We start from the raw sequence: 17,439 nt of genomic DNA, 5'->3' as shown, positions 1-17,439 counted from the left end.
TATAAGGAACAGGCGCCAAGTATATTTCTTTGTCTTTGTTTTGTCTCACAAGAGTCCTTATTTAATCTTCCATGAAGATAGAGCGGAGTTGAGGACTCGTCAACAATTTCTGCCGAAGGTGGTTTCATCGTTCCACATGAACCAGCATATTGTGGTACCAGTGGCTACTGACGCCTTCGCGGAGTCAAAATCTCTCGATGTTGTCAGGGCCTTAAAGATTTATGTCACAAAAACGGCTCAACTTAGGAAAACGGAAGCTCTGTTTGTCCTGTATGCTGCCAACAAGATTGGGACGCCTGCTTTCAAGCAGACTATTGCGCGCTGGATCTGTAATACGATTCAGCATGCTCATTCTACGGCTGGATTGCCGTTACCGAAATCAGTGAAGGCCCACTCTACCAGAAAGGTGGGCTAATACTGGGCGGCTGCCCGGGGGGTCTCGGCATTACAACTCTGCCGAGCAGCTACTTGGTCGGTTTCAAACACTTTTGCGAAATTTTACAAGTTTGATACCCTGGCTGATGAGGACCTCATGTTTGGTCAATCGATGCTGCAGAGTCATCCGCACTCTCCCGCCCGTTCTACAGCTTTGGCATAAACCCCATGGTTCTTGAAGTGTCCCCAGCATCCTCTAGGACGTATGAGAAAATAGGATTTTAATACCTACCGGTAAATCCTTTTCTCTTAGTCCGTAGAGGATGCTGGGCGCCCGTCCCAGTGCGGACTCTATCTGCAGTTATTAGTTATTGGTTATGTTTACACACAGGTTGTGTTTTCTGTTATAGTCTGTCAAAGTCGAAAAATATTGTAATGCATGCCTAACGTACTAACCCCATGCACATGCCCGCTGCGCGTGCACTCAGTCTGCCGTGCGTGCGCATATCCGCAATTTGCGTAACGGAGCTTGTCACGGCCATGCGCCTTACCGCGTGGTATGCGCATTTACGGTACAGTTTGTGAATGCATAGAGGGTTATTAGAACATTTACATATTTAACCCAAATAGTGTACATTGTAGATATAGTTCCCCTAGACCATGTCAGTGAGTATTATTAGTTTAAACAGTTCCTGGACGGAGGGATTCACCTTCGCATGATAGGAAGGGTCAGATAAAGGTTGGAAGGTGATGTCTAGTATCCAGCTGTAGGGTATTTTGATGGTAACATTCCGGTGTTAGTTAGAGAAAGATCGCTTATTCCTGCGTATAGTTATGTGCAAAAGTAGAATATGAACATTAACTGTATTTACTGTATTTTATGTATGCGGCGGGAATCCAGAGGATACCACCCACAAGAGCAGTTGGGGAAAGACATCGCCCACCTATTCCAAATCCACGTATGACCTTTTCTGTAATGTAGAGACACATCTCTGTGTCCAATGAACAATGAGATTACAGTGACCATTGTATTGTGTATGCATGTTGTATATAAAAAGACCATTGTTGCCTGGCCGGTCAGAAGACTCTGAACGCTATCTGTATGACCAGCGGAGGATCGGCCGTGTTGCGCTTGCGAACATTCTCACGTATGTACATTCTCTGTAGCCATTATTCTGTTTAGATTTACTTGTTAGCCTGTAGTGTATGATTTGTATTGTTTTACTTTTTGGAATTAATCCACTGAGGCCTTAGAACCCTGTGGTTGCAACTACAAATCAGTGTTGTGTTTTCACTTTCCTGCATGGGCTTTAAAGTAGATTTATCTGTATAAGGTGTACAAACATTGATAAGGTGTACGCACTGCGGGTACTTTGTATCGCCAGCGCTACTTAAGGTTTAAAGGTATAACATCATTGCAGTACTTTACTGTTAAGGGTTTAAAGTGTAAAGCATATCATTACATTGTATCATTTAACAAGGTTTAAAGGTTATCCATTGTGTGTGCGCACGCTGAGCGTACTCCGTACACTCAGCGCGGCCTGTGTACGCCAAGTGCGTACCACGTGCAGGACTCTGTACGCAAATAGCGTACAAAGTGCGTAGCACGTGCATTCAGTCTAGCGGCCATAGCGGCTCCACGGTAATAGTGTATTTAGAGGTATAGCTTTGCGGTCTAAGATAATATCAACATTATCAATTGGGAGCTCGTCCGGTTCCTTCTCATACCCGCAGCCTAGCAGAGTTTTCGCAGACTTTATCTATCAGCAAAGGGCGGAAGGGTATCCCCTGTAAACCTTCTCTTGGTCGGGGGATACAATAAGTGCTGATTAGATAAGCGTCTGCCCTGCATGGTTTGAAGGGATGCTGGAGGGATCCGTAAGGTAAGAACGCAAAAGCTATTTTTCTTTTTAAATCTGTAAATTTCTGTTTTGGCGCCAAATGCGCACGCAAATACATACACACATCTGTATTTTGTACTTTGCATATCTGCTCACACTATTGCCATAATTACTGATTACTAGATTTATTTTGACCTGTACTGGAAAATTTGTTGCTATTTAGTTAACATATAGAGTTAATATTTAAGGGAGTAAGTATAAGACGCACACACAGCCTGGCCTAGTTGTAAAGGTTGATACAGTGGAAACTGTGTGTAGTGTTAAGTAAGTGATTATAGTTAAATATCGCTTACATTTATAGAAGTGTGGGATTTGTAGTACTGCGGACGTACGGCCTTTGTACACGTGTCTCGGACAACGTTCGGGACTGCGTACGCAACGTAAAGGCCTACACACGTGGCGTGTTTACGCAACGTGCGTACAGGTACGCCCACTAAATACAAATCGCACAATAGCATTGTTTCAGTTTAGGCGATACGGTAGCCACGCGATAATAGCACAAATTTGTTCAGTTTCCAATATTTAGTTTAAAAGAACCTTCCCTTACTGTATCACCTCTGGAATTACTCTGTTTATCTGAATGAAAGTAAATTTTCTGTACAGAAAAACCAAAGTGTATATGAGTGAACGAGCGTGAGTGTGCAAACAATAAAGGTTTTGTGGACCCAGGGAATTCGGGATCCCGTAGGAGACCACATCAGGTGAGTGGACACTTGGTGGCGTGAGAGTGGCTTTCTCACGTTAACATTGATTAAGTTATAAAGGAGCAATTAGTATATCAGCAGACCAAGAGGTCAGCGAAGTCAGAAAACCGCGGACAAAGTCACGCGAAGCTCTGAATACCGCGGCCTAAAAGGTCCGCAAGGTTTTGTGTAGAGCGCAGCCCCGGGGGTTGGCGTAGTACCCATATAGTACTGGCAATGGAAGAAAGAGAAAGCTCTTGTGTGGGCGCACTCTTTGAAAAACAAGGAAGAAAAGATTTTTCAATTAGAGAAAGATAATGTTAAAACATATATTTATTAATCACTTATGAATTAAAACAAAATACCCTTCTACGATCCGATAAAAACACACACAAAAAATTTTTTTTTATAAGTATGCAAAAGAATGTTCAAAAAGTGTTAAAAAATGTTCTGGTCATTAAATCGTGAGGGAGAGATTAGAAAGGTTGCAGACACTGGATAGTCTAACAGCCGTTTCTCCTGACCAGTACAGTTGTTCTGTATTAATGGGACCCAGGGAGGAGGTCAGTGTACATATTTTAACATAGAAAGACCACTAGATTAGGTCAATTGCTATGTACTTTACTGATTACCACTAGCGCCAACAGGCATGCATACCGAATGTATGTCAAAAAGGTCCAAAAGAAGAGAAGGATATGGAAAGGGAGAGCAGAAATAAATACAATTAGTGGTGATACTGCTGTTGGTGTCCACCCTTCTGGGGAAGGGGAATAGTTCCTGTCCTACAACACCGGGTATTCCCAGGGAGTCTCCCCTCCCGGTACTGACCCAGCCCAACGCTGTTTAGCTTCCAAGATCGGACGAGATCGGGCATGGGCAGCGTGGTATGGTAGTAGGAAGGATATCTACCAATGAGAGTGCACCTATATATGAAAATAAAGAGTAACAGAAAAGATAGAATTTGTAGTGCGTGGATCTACTTTCCACGTTAGGCAGGGTAAAACAGCTGTCACTCAGTGGCGCCGTGTACCCTGGATCGGGGATGAGAGTCCACTAGATGATAGGCAGATAGTAACGAGAAGTAGGGAAAAAATGTAAAGTTAAATGGACCATTTTACTATTAAGGGAACCAATGTCCTTATATATCAATCGTTACATGTATATATAGGTTCCTACTCTCAGTATAATCCATTACTGTGCTGTTTTTGTATTCTCGCATTTTTTCTTACCTATAATCATTCCGTTTTTTTCAGCCGTACACTCAGGGTATGTGTATACTAAGAATGTACAGTCATTTTGCATCCTGATCATGAATTCCTGTTGATTCATTTATCCCGTTATTGGACATTGGTTCCCTTAATAGTAAAATGGTCCATTTAACTTTACATTTTTTCCCTACTTCTCGTTACTATCTGCCTATCATCTAGTGGACTCTCATCCCCGATCCAGGGTACACGGCGCCACTGAGTGACAGCTGTTTTACCCTGCCTAACGTGGAAAATAGATCCACGCACTACACATTCTATCTTTTCTGTTACTCTTTATATTCATATATAGGTGCACTCTCATTGGTAGATATCCTTCCTACTACCATACCACGCTGCCCATGCCCGATCTCGTCCGATCTTGGAAGCTAAACAGCGTTGGGCTGGGTCAGTACCGGGAGGGGAGACTCCCTGGGAATACCCGGTGTTGTAGGACAGGAACTATTCCCCTTCCCCAGAAGGGTGGACACCAACAGCAGTATCACCACTAATTGTATTTATTTCTGCTCTCCCTTTCCATATCCTTCTCTTCTTTTGGACCTTTTTGACATACATTCGGTATGCATGCCTGTTGGCGCTAGTGGTAATCAGTAAAGTACATAGCAATTGACCTAATCTAGTGGTCTTTCTATGTTAAAATATGTACACTGATCTCCTCCCTGGGTCCCATTAATACAGAACAACTGTACTGGTCAGGAGAAACGGCTGTTAGACTATCCAGTGTCTGCAACCTTTCTAATCTCTCCCTCACGATTTAATGACCAGAACATTTTTTAACACTTTTTGAACATTCTTTTGCATACTTATAAAAAAAAAAAAAAAAAAATTTGTGTTTTTATCGGTTCGTAGAAGGGTATTTTGTTTTAATTCATAAGTGATTAATAAATATATGTTTTAACATTATCTTTCTCTAATTGAAAAATCTTTTCTTCCTTGTTTTTCAAAGAGTGCGCCCACACAAGAGCTTTCTCTTTCTTCCATTGCCAGTACTTGTACTCTCTAGCTCTGGGCGCACCACCAATAAGGACTACTATCGAAAGATTGTATCTCTCTTTCCTATAGTTTAATTGTCCGCTTTTGGTTTTTCTCAATATATTTAATATCCGCAACAACCTATCACACACCAGTGCCCAGTCGCCCCTTTCTTCCAGATGTAGTACCCATATAGGCCCGTTCAGATACGCTCCGGCTGAGGTTTCGCAGCCTGAAAAACGATTCCATTGGTCGACCGGCGGATAAGTAACAGTTACCTATACGCTGTGCGATTGTACCGCGCGTTCGTGAGTGCAATACTTAGCCCACCGCGATAACCCTTTTACGAGTTGTGCGTAAAAGTCGCGGGCTCATTGGCGCTAAGTGTAGTACACGCAACGTGATTTGTGTAACAGTTTTTTTTATTTTAAGGGAGTTTCGCTGGTCACTCAGGAAATCTCCAACGACCAATATTTACTGGGAAGGGTAAGTCACTCCCACACACTCTCAGTAAATAGAGGTTACATAGGGCCCTAGGTTGGGTACGACCGGTGCTGAAGACAGTGCTTAGGTGTATTGGCCAACGTGGGTGTGAGTGGGTGAGAGCGCTCTGAGAACTTTCACCGTTGCCTTACCACTGAGTATTTTGGTTTTTGTAGGAATTAGCTGAGAAGGCAATACCTGCAAAGGATGGGGGCCAGTTGCTCAAGTAAGGGACGATCAACCAGGGTTCAGGTTGATATTCCGCGGCCCAAGGGGTCGGCGAGGTACATAATGTGTGAGAAATATGGCTCACACACAGAGGTTTTATGCAATGAATGGGAACGTATGACTACGGAAGATAGGGAACCATTCCCTAAGGTAGGCAGTTTTAGTCCAGAGGTGTTGCAAAATTTAAGGAGAAGGATATGTCTAATAAAATCCAGAAAACAAAGGATTAGACATACAGATTGTTTACATTTATGGCAACAGGAGGGTGATATGCAAAGGGGATTAGCTCAAACAGCTGGTTCCAACCCTAGCAGGAAACTGATAGCAACTGCACCACCACCACCGTACATTACAGGAGAGAAAGTGGCTAGAGAATGGCATACTAATATATGATAAGAGTGAACTTAATAAATGTGTTAATGCTAACCCGTGCAAGTTGTATCCCATCTTAAACTTCCCTCAGGACTGCGACCAAGAAGATGAGCCCAGCACGATATCGGCACTCTCTCTAGCAGCCACCATACAAGACACACAAGTGGGCACGGCCCAACCAGTAAGAGCAGTAGCAAAGGCCCTTAGCGGAGGGACAGGTGAGGTCGTGTCCACAGGTAAGTACGGTACAGTGCACTATGCAGAGACAATTGCACCTCACATTGTAGAAGCAACCCAGAACGATGTAATTGAACTAAATCCTGTCAGGGTGATCGCAGTCCCCAATGGGAAGACTGACGCTCAGGGAATCACTCCCGTCAGGAACATTGCTATGCATTGTCCCTGGTCCCGGACAGAATTGAGGACAATTATGTCTGAATTTCCCGATCCCAGGAAGGATCTAGCCGCATGTCAGAGGTTTATTAGAGAACTGGGTAACGCCACCGAACCCACAAACAAAGATTGGCGGACAGTGCTACGGGCATGTTTGCCCTCCAATATTGACCCTGTGAAATTCATTGCTGACTGTAAATTAGACGCAGAGGTACCTCTCACTGATGAATACAATCAGGAGAATGTAAAACAGATCAATCTGCAATTAGGAGTATATTTCCCAACTGTTGTCAAGTGGAATAAAATCTTCTCCATTAGACAAAAAGAAGGTGAAACGGCTTCTGAATATTTCCATCGAGCACTGCAGGAAATGGCTAGATACACTGGGGTCGAGGATATTAAGGAAAATGTACATCATAGAGAGGTAGCCGTGTCTGTATTAATGGACGGTTTAAAAGAAACGTTGAGAACAAGGGTACAAACCACTCAACCTAATTGGAGAGGTATCTCGGTGGCTGCGTTAAGAGAGTCCGCTATTGAGCATGATCGGAACATCATTAGGCACAGGGAGTCACAGGGGGATAAGCTGATTACAGTAAGTATAAAAGCCCTGACAACGAAGCCACATCAGCCTAAACCCCAGACCCCTGATGGTAAGTCATATGTGGTAAAATGTTTTAAATGTCAGAGGGAAGGACATTACGCACAGAATTGTAATTTTAAAGACCCACATAAGGTATATCGAACCCCTAGACCAGAACATGACTCACAGCATAACACACGTAATTGGGATCAGGGACCGCATAGGATGAATTACGAGCCACATGCAGGGGAAACAAGGAGGTATCCACCTAGGAGGGATTGGCAGCCCTCTGGAAATTCTCAGCTACCCCCCTCACATATCGTAGCTGCCAGCGCGCTGCGGGAGGGTCACAACATACAATAGGGGTCAGGCCACACCTGTAGTTTGCAGCCAGTGAAGTTGATTGCTAGCCTTGGAAATGAACCCGAGGTTACAGTTGATGTAGCTGGTAGATCACTACCTTTCCTTGTAGATACAGGGGCGGCCAGGTCAGTATTAAATTCAACGGTAGGTATGAAAACAACGGGTAAAACAATTTCAGCAATGGGGGTAACAGGAGTAGTGCAACACTACCCTTTAAGTAGACCTGCGGAGATTATGATAGGGCCTTTGCAGACCAAGCACTCCTTTTTGCTAGCTGCATCGGCTCCGACTAATCTACTTGGGAGAGATTTACTGTGTAAGATGAGATGTGTCATATATTGTACTCCTGAGGGTGTCTACTTAGATATACCCGAGAATCACGTTCAGGAAGTGCAGGATATGTTAGACACCCCACAAAGGTTAATGTCACACTCTGCTGTTATAGACAGGTGTCCATCCAAGGTAGAGGAAATGATCTCCCAGATACCGGAATCCCTCTGGACCAAAGATGGACAAGACACTGGATTGATGGCAAATGTAGCTCCTGTAGTTGTGCAAGTAAAAGATGGTAGGATAGCTCCAAAAATCCCACAGTATCCTCTGAAGCCAGAGGTGGAATTAGGAGTGTACCCAGTCATAGAGCGCTTGCTACAACAGGGCATCCTAGTTAGGACGTCCAGCACTGCCAATAGTCCCATCTTCCCTGTGAAAAAGAGTGGGGGGAGGGGTTACAGGCTAGTGCAGGATCTAAGGGGGATAAACAAGATAGTTGAGAGCCAATTCCCCGTAGTGCCAAATCCAGCTGTCATCCTCATGCAAATTCCCCCTACTGCGAAGTTTTTCACTGTCATTGACCTCTGTTCTGCTTTCTTTTCGGTCCCTCTGCACCCTGACAGCCAATATTTGTTTGCATTTACATACAGGGGAGTACAGTACACTTGGACTCGCCTCCCCCAAAGTTTCATTGACAGCCCAAGTATTTTCTCCCAGGCTTTGCATGACTGTTTACAATCCTTTCAACCTGAGAGCGGATCAGTATTAATACAGTATGTAGATGACTTACTGCTGTGTTCTGATTCACTCGAATCGTCCTTGAAAGACACGAAACAGCTTCTGTTTCACCTTTCCAATACGGGACACAAGGTTTCAAAGGATAAGTTACAGTTGTGCCAGACCAAGGTGAAATATTTGGGACATTGCTTAACACAAGGACTGAGACACCTCACCGCTGATAGAATACAGGCGATTCGCGACATGACTGCCACAAACCCAGCAACAGATCCGCACTTTCCTTGGAATGTGTGGGTACTGCCGAAACTGGATCCCAGGGTTCTCCATACTGGCTTTACCTCTACAGGAAATGGTCTCTTCAAACAAACCAGATCGGATTTCGCACACAGATGAGTCCTAACTGGCATTTGAGAGACTCAAACAGTGCCCATCACAGGCACCTGCATTAGGTATGCCAGATTATGGGAAACCCTTTGAATTGTACGGCACAGAGAGTGCTGGGTGTGCGGCAGGTGTTTTAACACAGAGACATGGTGATGCCAGCAGGCCGGTAGCTTACTACAGCGCACAGCTAGACACCGTAGCACGGTCTCTCCCCACATGCTTGCGAAGTGTTGCAGCGATAGCATTGCTAGTGAGTAAAAGTGAAGATGTAGTGTTGGGACACAACCTGACCATCCATACACCTCATGCAGTGTCAGCCTTGCTGAATTCTGCCCAAACCAGACATGTCTCATCAGCACGGTTTACAAGGTGGGAATTAGCACTAATGGCCCCTGTAAACATCACCATAAAGAGATGCAGCGCACTAAATCCTGCAACGTATCTCCCAGGTGTGCCTGGACAGGCACAAAGGGTGGAGGATGAGAGTGATGGTAAAGGAGGATTTAGTACAGACACTGACACACATGATTGTATGGAATATCTGAACCAAACTTTCACTGCAAGACCCGACATTAGTGACAACCCACTGGAAGGCGTAGATTTTACTTTTTACACTGACGGTAGTTGCCACAGACAGACGGACTCGGGAGACTTGTGTACTGGATACGCAGTCGTAGATGACAAAGGTATCATAGAAGCTGAACCCCTGGGCCCACCGCACTCAGCACAAGTTGCTGAGCTGGTCGCCCTAACCAGAGCGTGTGAATTGGCTAAAGGTAAGTCAGCCAATATTTATACAGATTCTAGGTATGCCTTTGGAGTAGTGCATGATTTCGGGGCCCTATGGCGCCTCAGAAATTTCATGACGGCAGCTGGCACACCCGTGGCGCATGCGACCCACATCAAAAGACTTCTAACAGCGATACAGGAACCTGACAGAGTGGCTGTTATCAAGTGTAAAGCCCACATGTACAGTCAAGACCCAGTGTCACTTGGTAACAGCCGGGCAGACGAAGCTGCTAAATCAGCAGCCAGCACCCCCATACAGACAGACATCACACAACTGATGGTATTCAATACCATCAACACACAAAAATTAAGTGAAATGCAAAATTTGTGTTCTCCACGGGAAAAGGCAGTCTGGAGGTCAAAAGGGTATGGCCAGGAGTCCTCAGGACTCTGGACAGATGGACAAGGTAAGCCAGTAGCCCCCAGAGCATATCTTCCAAGCTTAGCTGAGGCGGCACACGGTCTGACTCATCTGGGCAAAGAAGGTATGTGTAAGCTGGTGAGAGCCTACTGGTGTGCGCCAGGATTCTCTTCTCATGCGGGTAAGAGAGCAATGACATGTCTTATCTGCTTGAGGAAGAATATTGGAAAGTCAATACCAACAGAACCATCCCATATCCCGCCAACAGACGGCCCTTTTCAGGTAATACAAATTGATTTCATACAGTTGCCACCCTTCAGAAATGTAAAGTATGTGTTAGTTTGTATTGACGTTTTTTCAAATTGGGTAGAAGCATTCCCCGCGGCCACAAATACTGCTACGTTTACTGCAAAGAAAATCGTGCAGGAATTTGTGTGCAGATATGGTATCCCTAGGATAATTGAAAGTGATAGGGGTACCCATTTTACAGGGGAAGTCTTTCAGGTAATGTGCAAACTGATGGGAATTAATAGTAAGCTGCATACTCCGTACCGCCCACAGGCGAGTGCGAAAGTGGAAAGAGTAAACAGCACTATTAAGAACAAGCTGAGCAAAGTGATGGCTGAAACTGGATTGTTGTGGCCAGAAGCTTTGCCACTTGTATTGTACAGCATCAGAACCACTCCCAGGTCCCCCTTTAACCTATCACCCTTTGAGATTCTTTTTGGTCGACAACCCCATTTAATGATTGACCCCCAGGATAATATGAAATGCAATAATGAAGTGACTGTAAAATATTTGGTTAAGATGAGCAAGCAGTTGAGGAATCAAAACAGCAATCTAAAGCTGGTTATTCCTGACCTACCAGACAGTAATTGTCATGACATTGAACCTGGGGATTATGTAATGATTCGAAATTTTCTACGCTCAGGTTGCCTTATTGACCGGTGGGAAGGACCGTACCAAGTCTTACTGACCAGCACGACAGCATTAAAGGTTGCCGAGAGAGAGACTTGGGTTCACTCGTCCCACTGTAAGAAGGTCGCTGACCCAGAGAAAGCCCGTGACAAAGAGCAGAGTGTAGAGGAAATCGTATCACTGGAGTGCCTGTTCCGGGAAGGTTGAGAGGCAGGACTGTTGTCACGGCACCTAAGCACAGAGAACTACAAGACCAGAGGCGGTTGTCGCACAAAAAAAATTCTTTTTCCTTTTTATTATTTTCTTCATCTCCCATTACCCTCCTCTCCTCCTTCCCTTGCTCCTTTCTCTCCCCTTAGCAAGATGGACTTACCCCAAGGGACTGCATTCCGGGTTTTCCTATTGACCCTGTTGTTGACCAGAGCAGTCTATTTCGGTGAGAGTACCAGAGAGGTCGAGAAAGGATCTGGAATGGGTTCTGATGGCAAGGACGGATTTGTAGAATTCCAAGAGCAACACATCCACCGAGCAAAGGCGAGTATCAGAAAACGATCTGGTAGTCACGAAACTAGGAGGCACTGTGAAGGGTTATTGGCTGAGGAAAATTGTATTTGTAGAAACTGTGAAAACATAGTTGAGGACGGGTGCATCCAGAGATGTCAGTCCAGCCTTAATATCAACATGGACCATCATCCATTGAGTGATTATCACTCATTAGTGGGTAAGGTTTTAAACCAAACAGAATGCTGGGTGTGCTCACAAGTACTTCAAGGTCAGAGCAAGTCAGGACTAGTACCGTATCCCTTAACAATAGATCAGGTACTTGAATTAAGGGATGGGAGACCGGTGGACAAGAAATTTAATATTTCTAGGCCCCCTACTTTGAAACTCCACCAATATCACGTGGATAGGTCCTTAGTATGTTTCAACATTTCCAATCCCCGAAAGCCGGGAAATTGGGAAGTGACATGAAATAACCAAACCATGGCATTTTCACACAGAGCCGACAGAATGCCCGTAGACTCAGAACTTATACGCCAAATAGCCGACGTTGGAAGGTATTTTCGGTACAGGTATACTCTAGGAAGTAGGACCATGCGGGTTGGAGAAGTATCACCAGGGTACTGTGCGCATATCATACAGCCTGATACGTGTACTGAACAGATGAGAGAGTTAGGGGTAGGATTTTTTCACTTGGAAGGTTTGCAATATGGTAATGTCATATTCTGTCCCATATGTTCTCCCCGATGATGCCTATTTCATATGCTGGAGGAAGGCGTATAAGTGGCTTGCCCCAAACTCAGAGGAATTGTGTTACATTGGAAGAGTGTTGCCAGAAGTTATGACCATAACCCATAATAAGATGAAAGACGTTCACTGCAATGCTCAAGCTCCTTACACTCACACTCACTATGAACACATCGTTAAGAGACACCTTATAGATAGGACAGAGCACGCAGCCTCTGATTTGATCCACGAATCCACCGGGATTCAATTCCTACTCGCGTTAGATCTCACCCGTACCGCCAGAGGAATTATAAATTATAGGTATATTCATGCGCTAGCAAACCTGATAGATAATATCACCGAGATGTATGATGACACCTTCAGGTATACAGGGAGGGAATTGCAAGCTTTCAAAACGGAACTCATCCAGCACAGGATGGTTATAAATTATATCACAGCGGTGACAGGCGGGTATTGTGTCACCCTAGCAACTCAGTATGGTGTGAAGTGCTGCACGTACATTACAAACAGCACTGATGACCCAACCGAGGTCATAGATCAAAAGATGGACGATATCTTGCAGTTGAAGTGGGAGTTCCGAAGGAGACACACAACCTTACCCTTACTGCTGTGAGTAATGAACTGACCGGCTGGGTCTCATGGTTGAACCCACGCAATTGGTTCTCAGGTTTAGGAGAATGGGCTCAAAATGTTATCGTGAGTGTAGGAAAGTTTCTCCTTTGTATCCTGGGAGTCGTCGTAATGATTGGTTTGATATTTAGATGTGTTCGATTTTTAACGCGGCGCAAGCGCAGTACCAAAGTGATGAGTTTGAGGAGCGAGGGCATTGTTACACAAACTGATTTAATTTATGACCCATCAATAGAGACAATGTTGTGATAAGACGTGATTCCACGGTCCGTTTCTTTCACCCGTTTCTCCTTTGTTTTCCCTCAAGCAAAAATACATCCATTCGGAAGGAACTTTGATGAACTATACATTCATTCGGAAAAGACTTTGATGGACACTCTAAAGACTTTGATGGACATTCTAAAGACTTTGATTAACACCTTCAGCAAAGATACACCCATCCGGACAAGACTTCAACCAACACCCAAGAACGACTGCACAAATATTATGTGAATGTATTTGTGATACGTGTCTTATCTTCATCTCTACAACCTTCAGGTAGTGACACACATAGTCGACAGGTGATATAGATATATATATTAGCATTCACATGTTTTTCCCCCTTCATGTATCATCAACTAAATGTGCACCCCATTTGTTGGAACAAGAAGCCGAAAAGAGCTCGGTAGTGTTTGTTGGCACACTTACAGACCCTTAATACGGGATAAGAAGGATTTAATGTATACTTCGCAATACCTCGAAGCTTATCTAGAACATGTACGGCACGATGATACATGCCCCTCAGACATGAATTTCATACATACATGCTTTTACTATCCCACTAGGTCATACATTTCCTGCCTACTCCTCTCCTCCTACCACCCAATCATTTATGGATAATGTATTGTATATTTTTATCCAATTATTTATGGATAATGTATTGTATATTTTTATCCAATTATTTTATAGATATTGTATTGTATATTTTTCTGTTTAATGTTTAGATAGTGGCAGTTATTGTTGACTGTCAAAGTCGAAAAATATTGTAATGCATGCCTAACGTACTAACCCCATGCACATGCCCGCTGCGCGTGCACTCAGTCTGCCGTGCGTGCGCATATCCGCAATTTGCGTAACGGAGCTTGTCTCGGCCATGCGCCTTAGCGCGTGGTATGCGCTTTTACGGTAGAGTTTGTGAATGCATAGAGGGTTATTAGAACATTACATATTTAACCCAAATAGTGTACATTGTAGATATAGTTCCCCTAGACCATGTCAGCGAGTATTATTAGTTTAAACAGTTCCTGGACGGAGGGATTCGCCTTCGCATGATAGGAAGGGTCAGATAAAGGTTGGAAGGTGATGTCTAGTATCCAGCTGTAGGGTATTTTGAGGGTAACATTCCGGTGTTAGTTAGAGAAAGATCGCTTATTCCTGCGTATAGTTATGTGCAAAAGTAGAATATGAACATTAACTGTATTTACTGAATTTTATGTATGCGGCGGGAATCCAGAGGATACCACCCACAAGAGCAGTTGGGGAAAGACATCGCCCACCTATTCAAATCCACCTATGACCTTTTCTGTAATGTAGAGACACATCTCTGTGTCCAATGAACAATGAGATTACAGTGACCATTGTATTGTGTATGCATGTTGTGTATAAAAAGACCATTGTTGCCTGGCCGGTCAGAAGACTCTGAACGCTATCTGTATGACCAGCGGAGGATCGGCCGGGTTGCGCTTGCGAACATTCTCACGTATGTACATTCTCTGTAGCCATTATTCTGTTTAGATTTACTTGTTAGCCTGTAGTGTATGATTTGTATTGTTTTACTTTTTGGAATTAATCCACTGAGGCCTTAGAACCCTGTGGTTACAACTACAAATCAGTGTTGTGTTTTCACTTTCCTGCATGGGCTTTAAAGTAGATTTATCTGTATAAGGTGTACAAACATTGATAAGGTGTACGCACTGCGGGTACTTTGTATCGCCAGCGCTACTTAAGGTTTAAAGGTATAACATCATTGCAGTACTTTACTGTTAAGGGTTTAAAGTGTAAAGCATATCATTACATTGTATCATTTAACAAGGTTTAAAGGTTATCCATTGTGTGTGCGCACGCTGAGCGTACTCCGTACACTCAGCGCGGCGTGTGTACGCCAAGTGCGTACCACGTGCAGGACTCTGTACGCAAATAGCGTACAAAGTGCGTAGCACGTGCATTCAGTCTAGCGGCCATAGCGGCTCCACGGTAATAGTGTATTTAGAGGTATAGCTTTGCGGTCTAAGATAATATCAACATTATCAAGTCAGCCTGTTGCTGACGTGGTTCATGACGTTGACTGGAGTTCTGTTAAATGCCATGTTGTACGGCGTGTTTGTGGTGTGAGCTGGTATGTATCTCACCTTAGTTTAACAATAAATCCTTTTCCTCTAAATGTCCGTCTACCTGGGCACAGTTCCTATAACTGGAGTCTGGAGGAGGGGCATAGAGGGAGGAGCCAGTTCACACCCCTTCAAAGTCTTAAAGTGCCCATGTCTCCTGCGGATCCCGTCTATACCCTATGGTTCTTGAAGTGTCCCCAGCATCCTCTACGGACTAAGAGAAAAGGATTTACCGGTAGGTATTAAAATCCTATTTTTGCTTTGCGATATTGACTACGTGGGAGCACGCATCGAAAGGGAAAATACAGTGTGATTTGAACTAGACGCAATGCAATTTGAACTAAAAAGATCAAATCACACGCGATAATCGCACCATGTGTGGGCACCATTATAACTAGATTGTATAATTTAGAATAACGGAAGTTACAACATGTATGTATTTTTTTTTTTTTTTTTTTAAAGAAAGTAAAGATTGAATTACAGCAGTTAAAGAAACAGATGCTTGTGAGTATTCAAACCAATTTTCTTTTGTGCTTTCATAAATTATGTCCCTGCTATGTATAAAACAGCTACACCATAGACCCATCAGCCATAACATTAAAACCACTGACTGATGAATTAAATGACATTGATATCTCGTTACAATGGCACCTGTCAAGGGGTGGAATATATTAAACAAGTAAATACTCAGTTATTGAAGTTGATGTTGGAAGCAAGACAAATGGGTAAAGTGTAAGGATCTGAGTGACACTGACAAGGGCCAAACTGTGATGGCTAGATGACTGGTTCAGAGCAACTCCAAAATGGCAGATCCTGTGGGGTGTTCTCGTTATGCAGTGGTTAGTACCTACCAAAAGTAGGTCCATGGAAGGACAACTGGCAACATTGTCATGGGGAGTGAAGGCTAGCCACCGGTTCTGATCACAGAGAAGAGCTACTGTAGCACAGATTACTGAAAAATGTGCATGCTAGCTATGATAGAAAGGTGTCAGAACACAGTGCATTGCAGCTTGCAGTGTAGCTGCAGACCAGTCAGAGTGCCGATGCTGACCCCCGTACATCAATCTTCAGAACAGGACCATAGAGCAATGGAAGAAGGTGGCCCAGTCTGATGAATCCTGTCTTCTTTTACATACACGTGGATGGGCAGGTGTATGTGTGCGTCGTTTACCCGGGGAAGACGTGGCACCATGATGCACTATTGGAAGAAGGCAAGCTGGCGCACTATTGGAAGAAGGCAAGCTGGCCGAGGCAGTGTGATGCTCCTGGCAACGCTCTACTGGGAAACCTTGGATCTTGGCATTCATGTGGATGTTACTTTGACACTTAAAAACTACCTAAACAATGTGGCAGACCAATGGGCTAATTCAGACCTGATCGTAGATGTGCTAAACTTAGCACATCTACGATCAGTCACACTGACATGCGGGGCGACGCCCAGCACAGGGCTAGCCCATCCCGCATGTCAGTCCCTGCCCCGGCGCACAAGTACGAAAGCTGTGCAATGCTTTTGTACTTCAGGATTAGCTCCCAGCCAGCGCATCTCCTGCACGCTGGCAGAGAGCTACTCGTCGCAGCCCGAATCGCAGCGGCTGCGTGTGACGTCACGCTGCCGCCGCGGCCCGCCCCTCAACCCCAACGGCCCGGGCACACCTGCGTTGCCCGGACCGCACCCCCTAAATGGCGGGCAAACGTCACCGGCCCGCCTCCTCCCGCCCAGCGACCACTTCTGCCTGTCAATCAGGCAGAGGCGATCGCAGGGCTACGACAGCCGTCGGCAGTTCAGACCTGATCGCTGCTGTGCGAAAACACACAGCACCGATCAGGTCTGAATCAGCCCTCAAGTACACCCCTTAATGGCAATGGTATTCCCTAATGGCAGTGGCCTCTTTCAGCAGGATAAAGCGCTCTGCCACACAGCAATAATTGTTCAGGAATTGATTGATGAACATGACAAAGAGTTCAAGGTGTTGCCTTGGCCTTCAGATTTCAATCTGATCAAGCATCTGTGGCATGGCAATAGTTTTAGCATGGCCAAAAAGCAAAACTGTAACAGGGCATGCTGGAATGTATAGTTCAACAACAGGTGGAGGGCGAAAGGTTCCCCATCCCTG

The 17,439-nt window shown here is 44.6% G+C and overlaps 1 protein-coding gene and 2 pseudogenes across 3 annotated transcripts in view; 2 read left to right on the top strand and 1 right to left on the bottom strand.

Annotated features, from left to right (window-relative positions):
- The window catches only part of MCUR1 (mitochondrial calcium uniporter regulator 1), a 315,260-nt gene that overhangs the window by 130,893 nt on the left and 166,928 nt on the right, over positions 1–17,439 (top strand). For all 3 annotated transcript variants that reach the window (XR_010177802.1, XM_063923197.1, XM_063923198.1), the window contains exon 5: positions 15,788–15,829. Coding sequence is in view for 2 of the 3 variants with exons in the window: in XM_063923197.1 (XP_063779267.1) it covers positions 15,788–15,829 (42 nt within the window). In the remaining variant the exon portion in view is untranslated. The remainder of the gene's footprint in view (positions 1–15,787; positions 15,830–17,439) is intronic.
- Positions 3,739–3,857, bottom strand: LOC134930731 (5S ribosomal RNA; annotated as a pseudogene).
- LOC134930730 (5S ribosomal RNA) lies at positions 4,542–4,660 on the top strand (annotated as a pseudogene).

This window comes from Pseudophryne corroboree, chromosome 5 (assembly GCF_028390025.1).
Source record: "Pseudophryne corroboree isolate aPseCor3 chromosome 5, aPseCor3.hap2, whole genome shotgun sequence".
NCBI classification, from domain to species: Eukaryota; Metazoa; Chordata; class Amphibia; order Anura; family Myobatrachidae; genus Pseudophryne; species Pseudophryne corroboree.
Note: the sequence above shows the minus strand (reverse complement) of the source record. Positions and strands in the feature narration are given on the sequence as shown.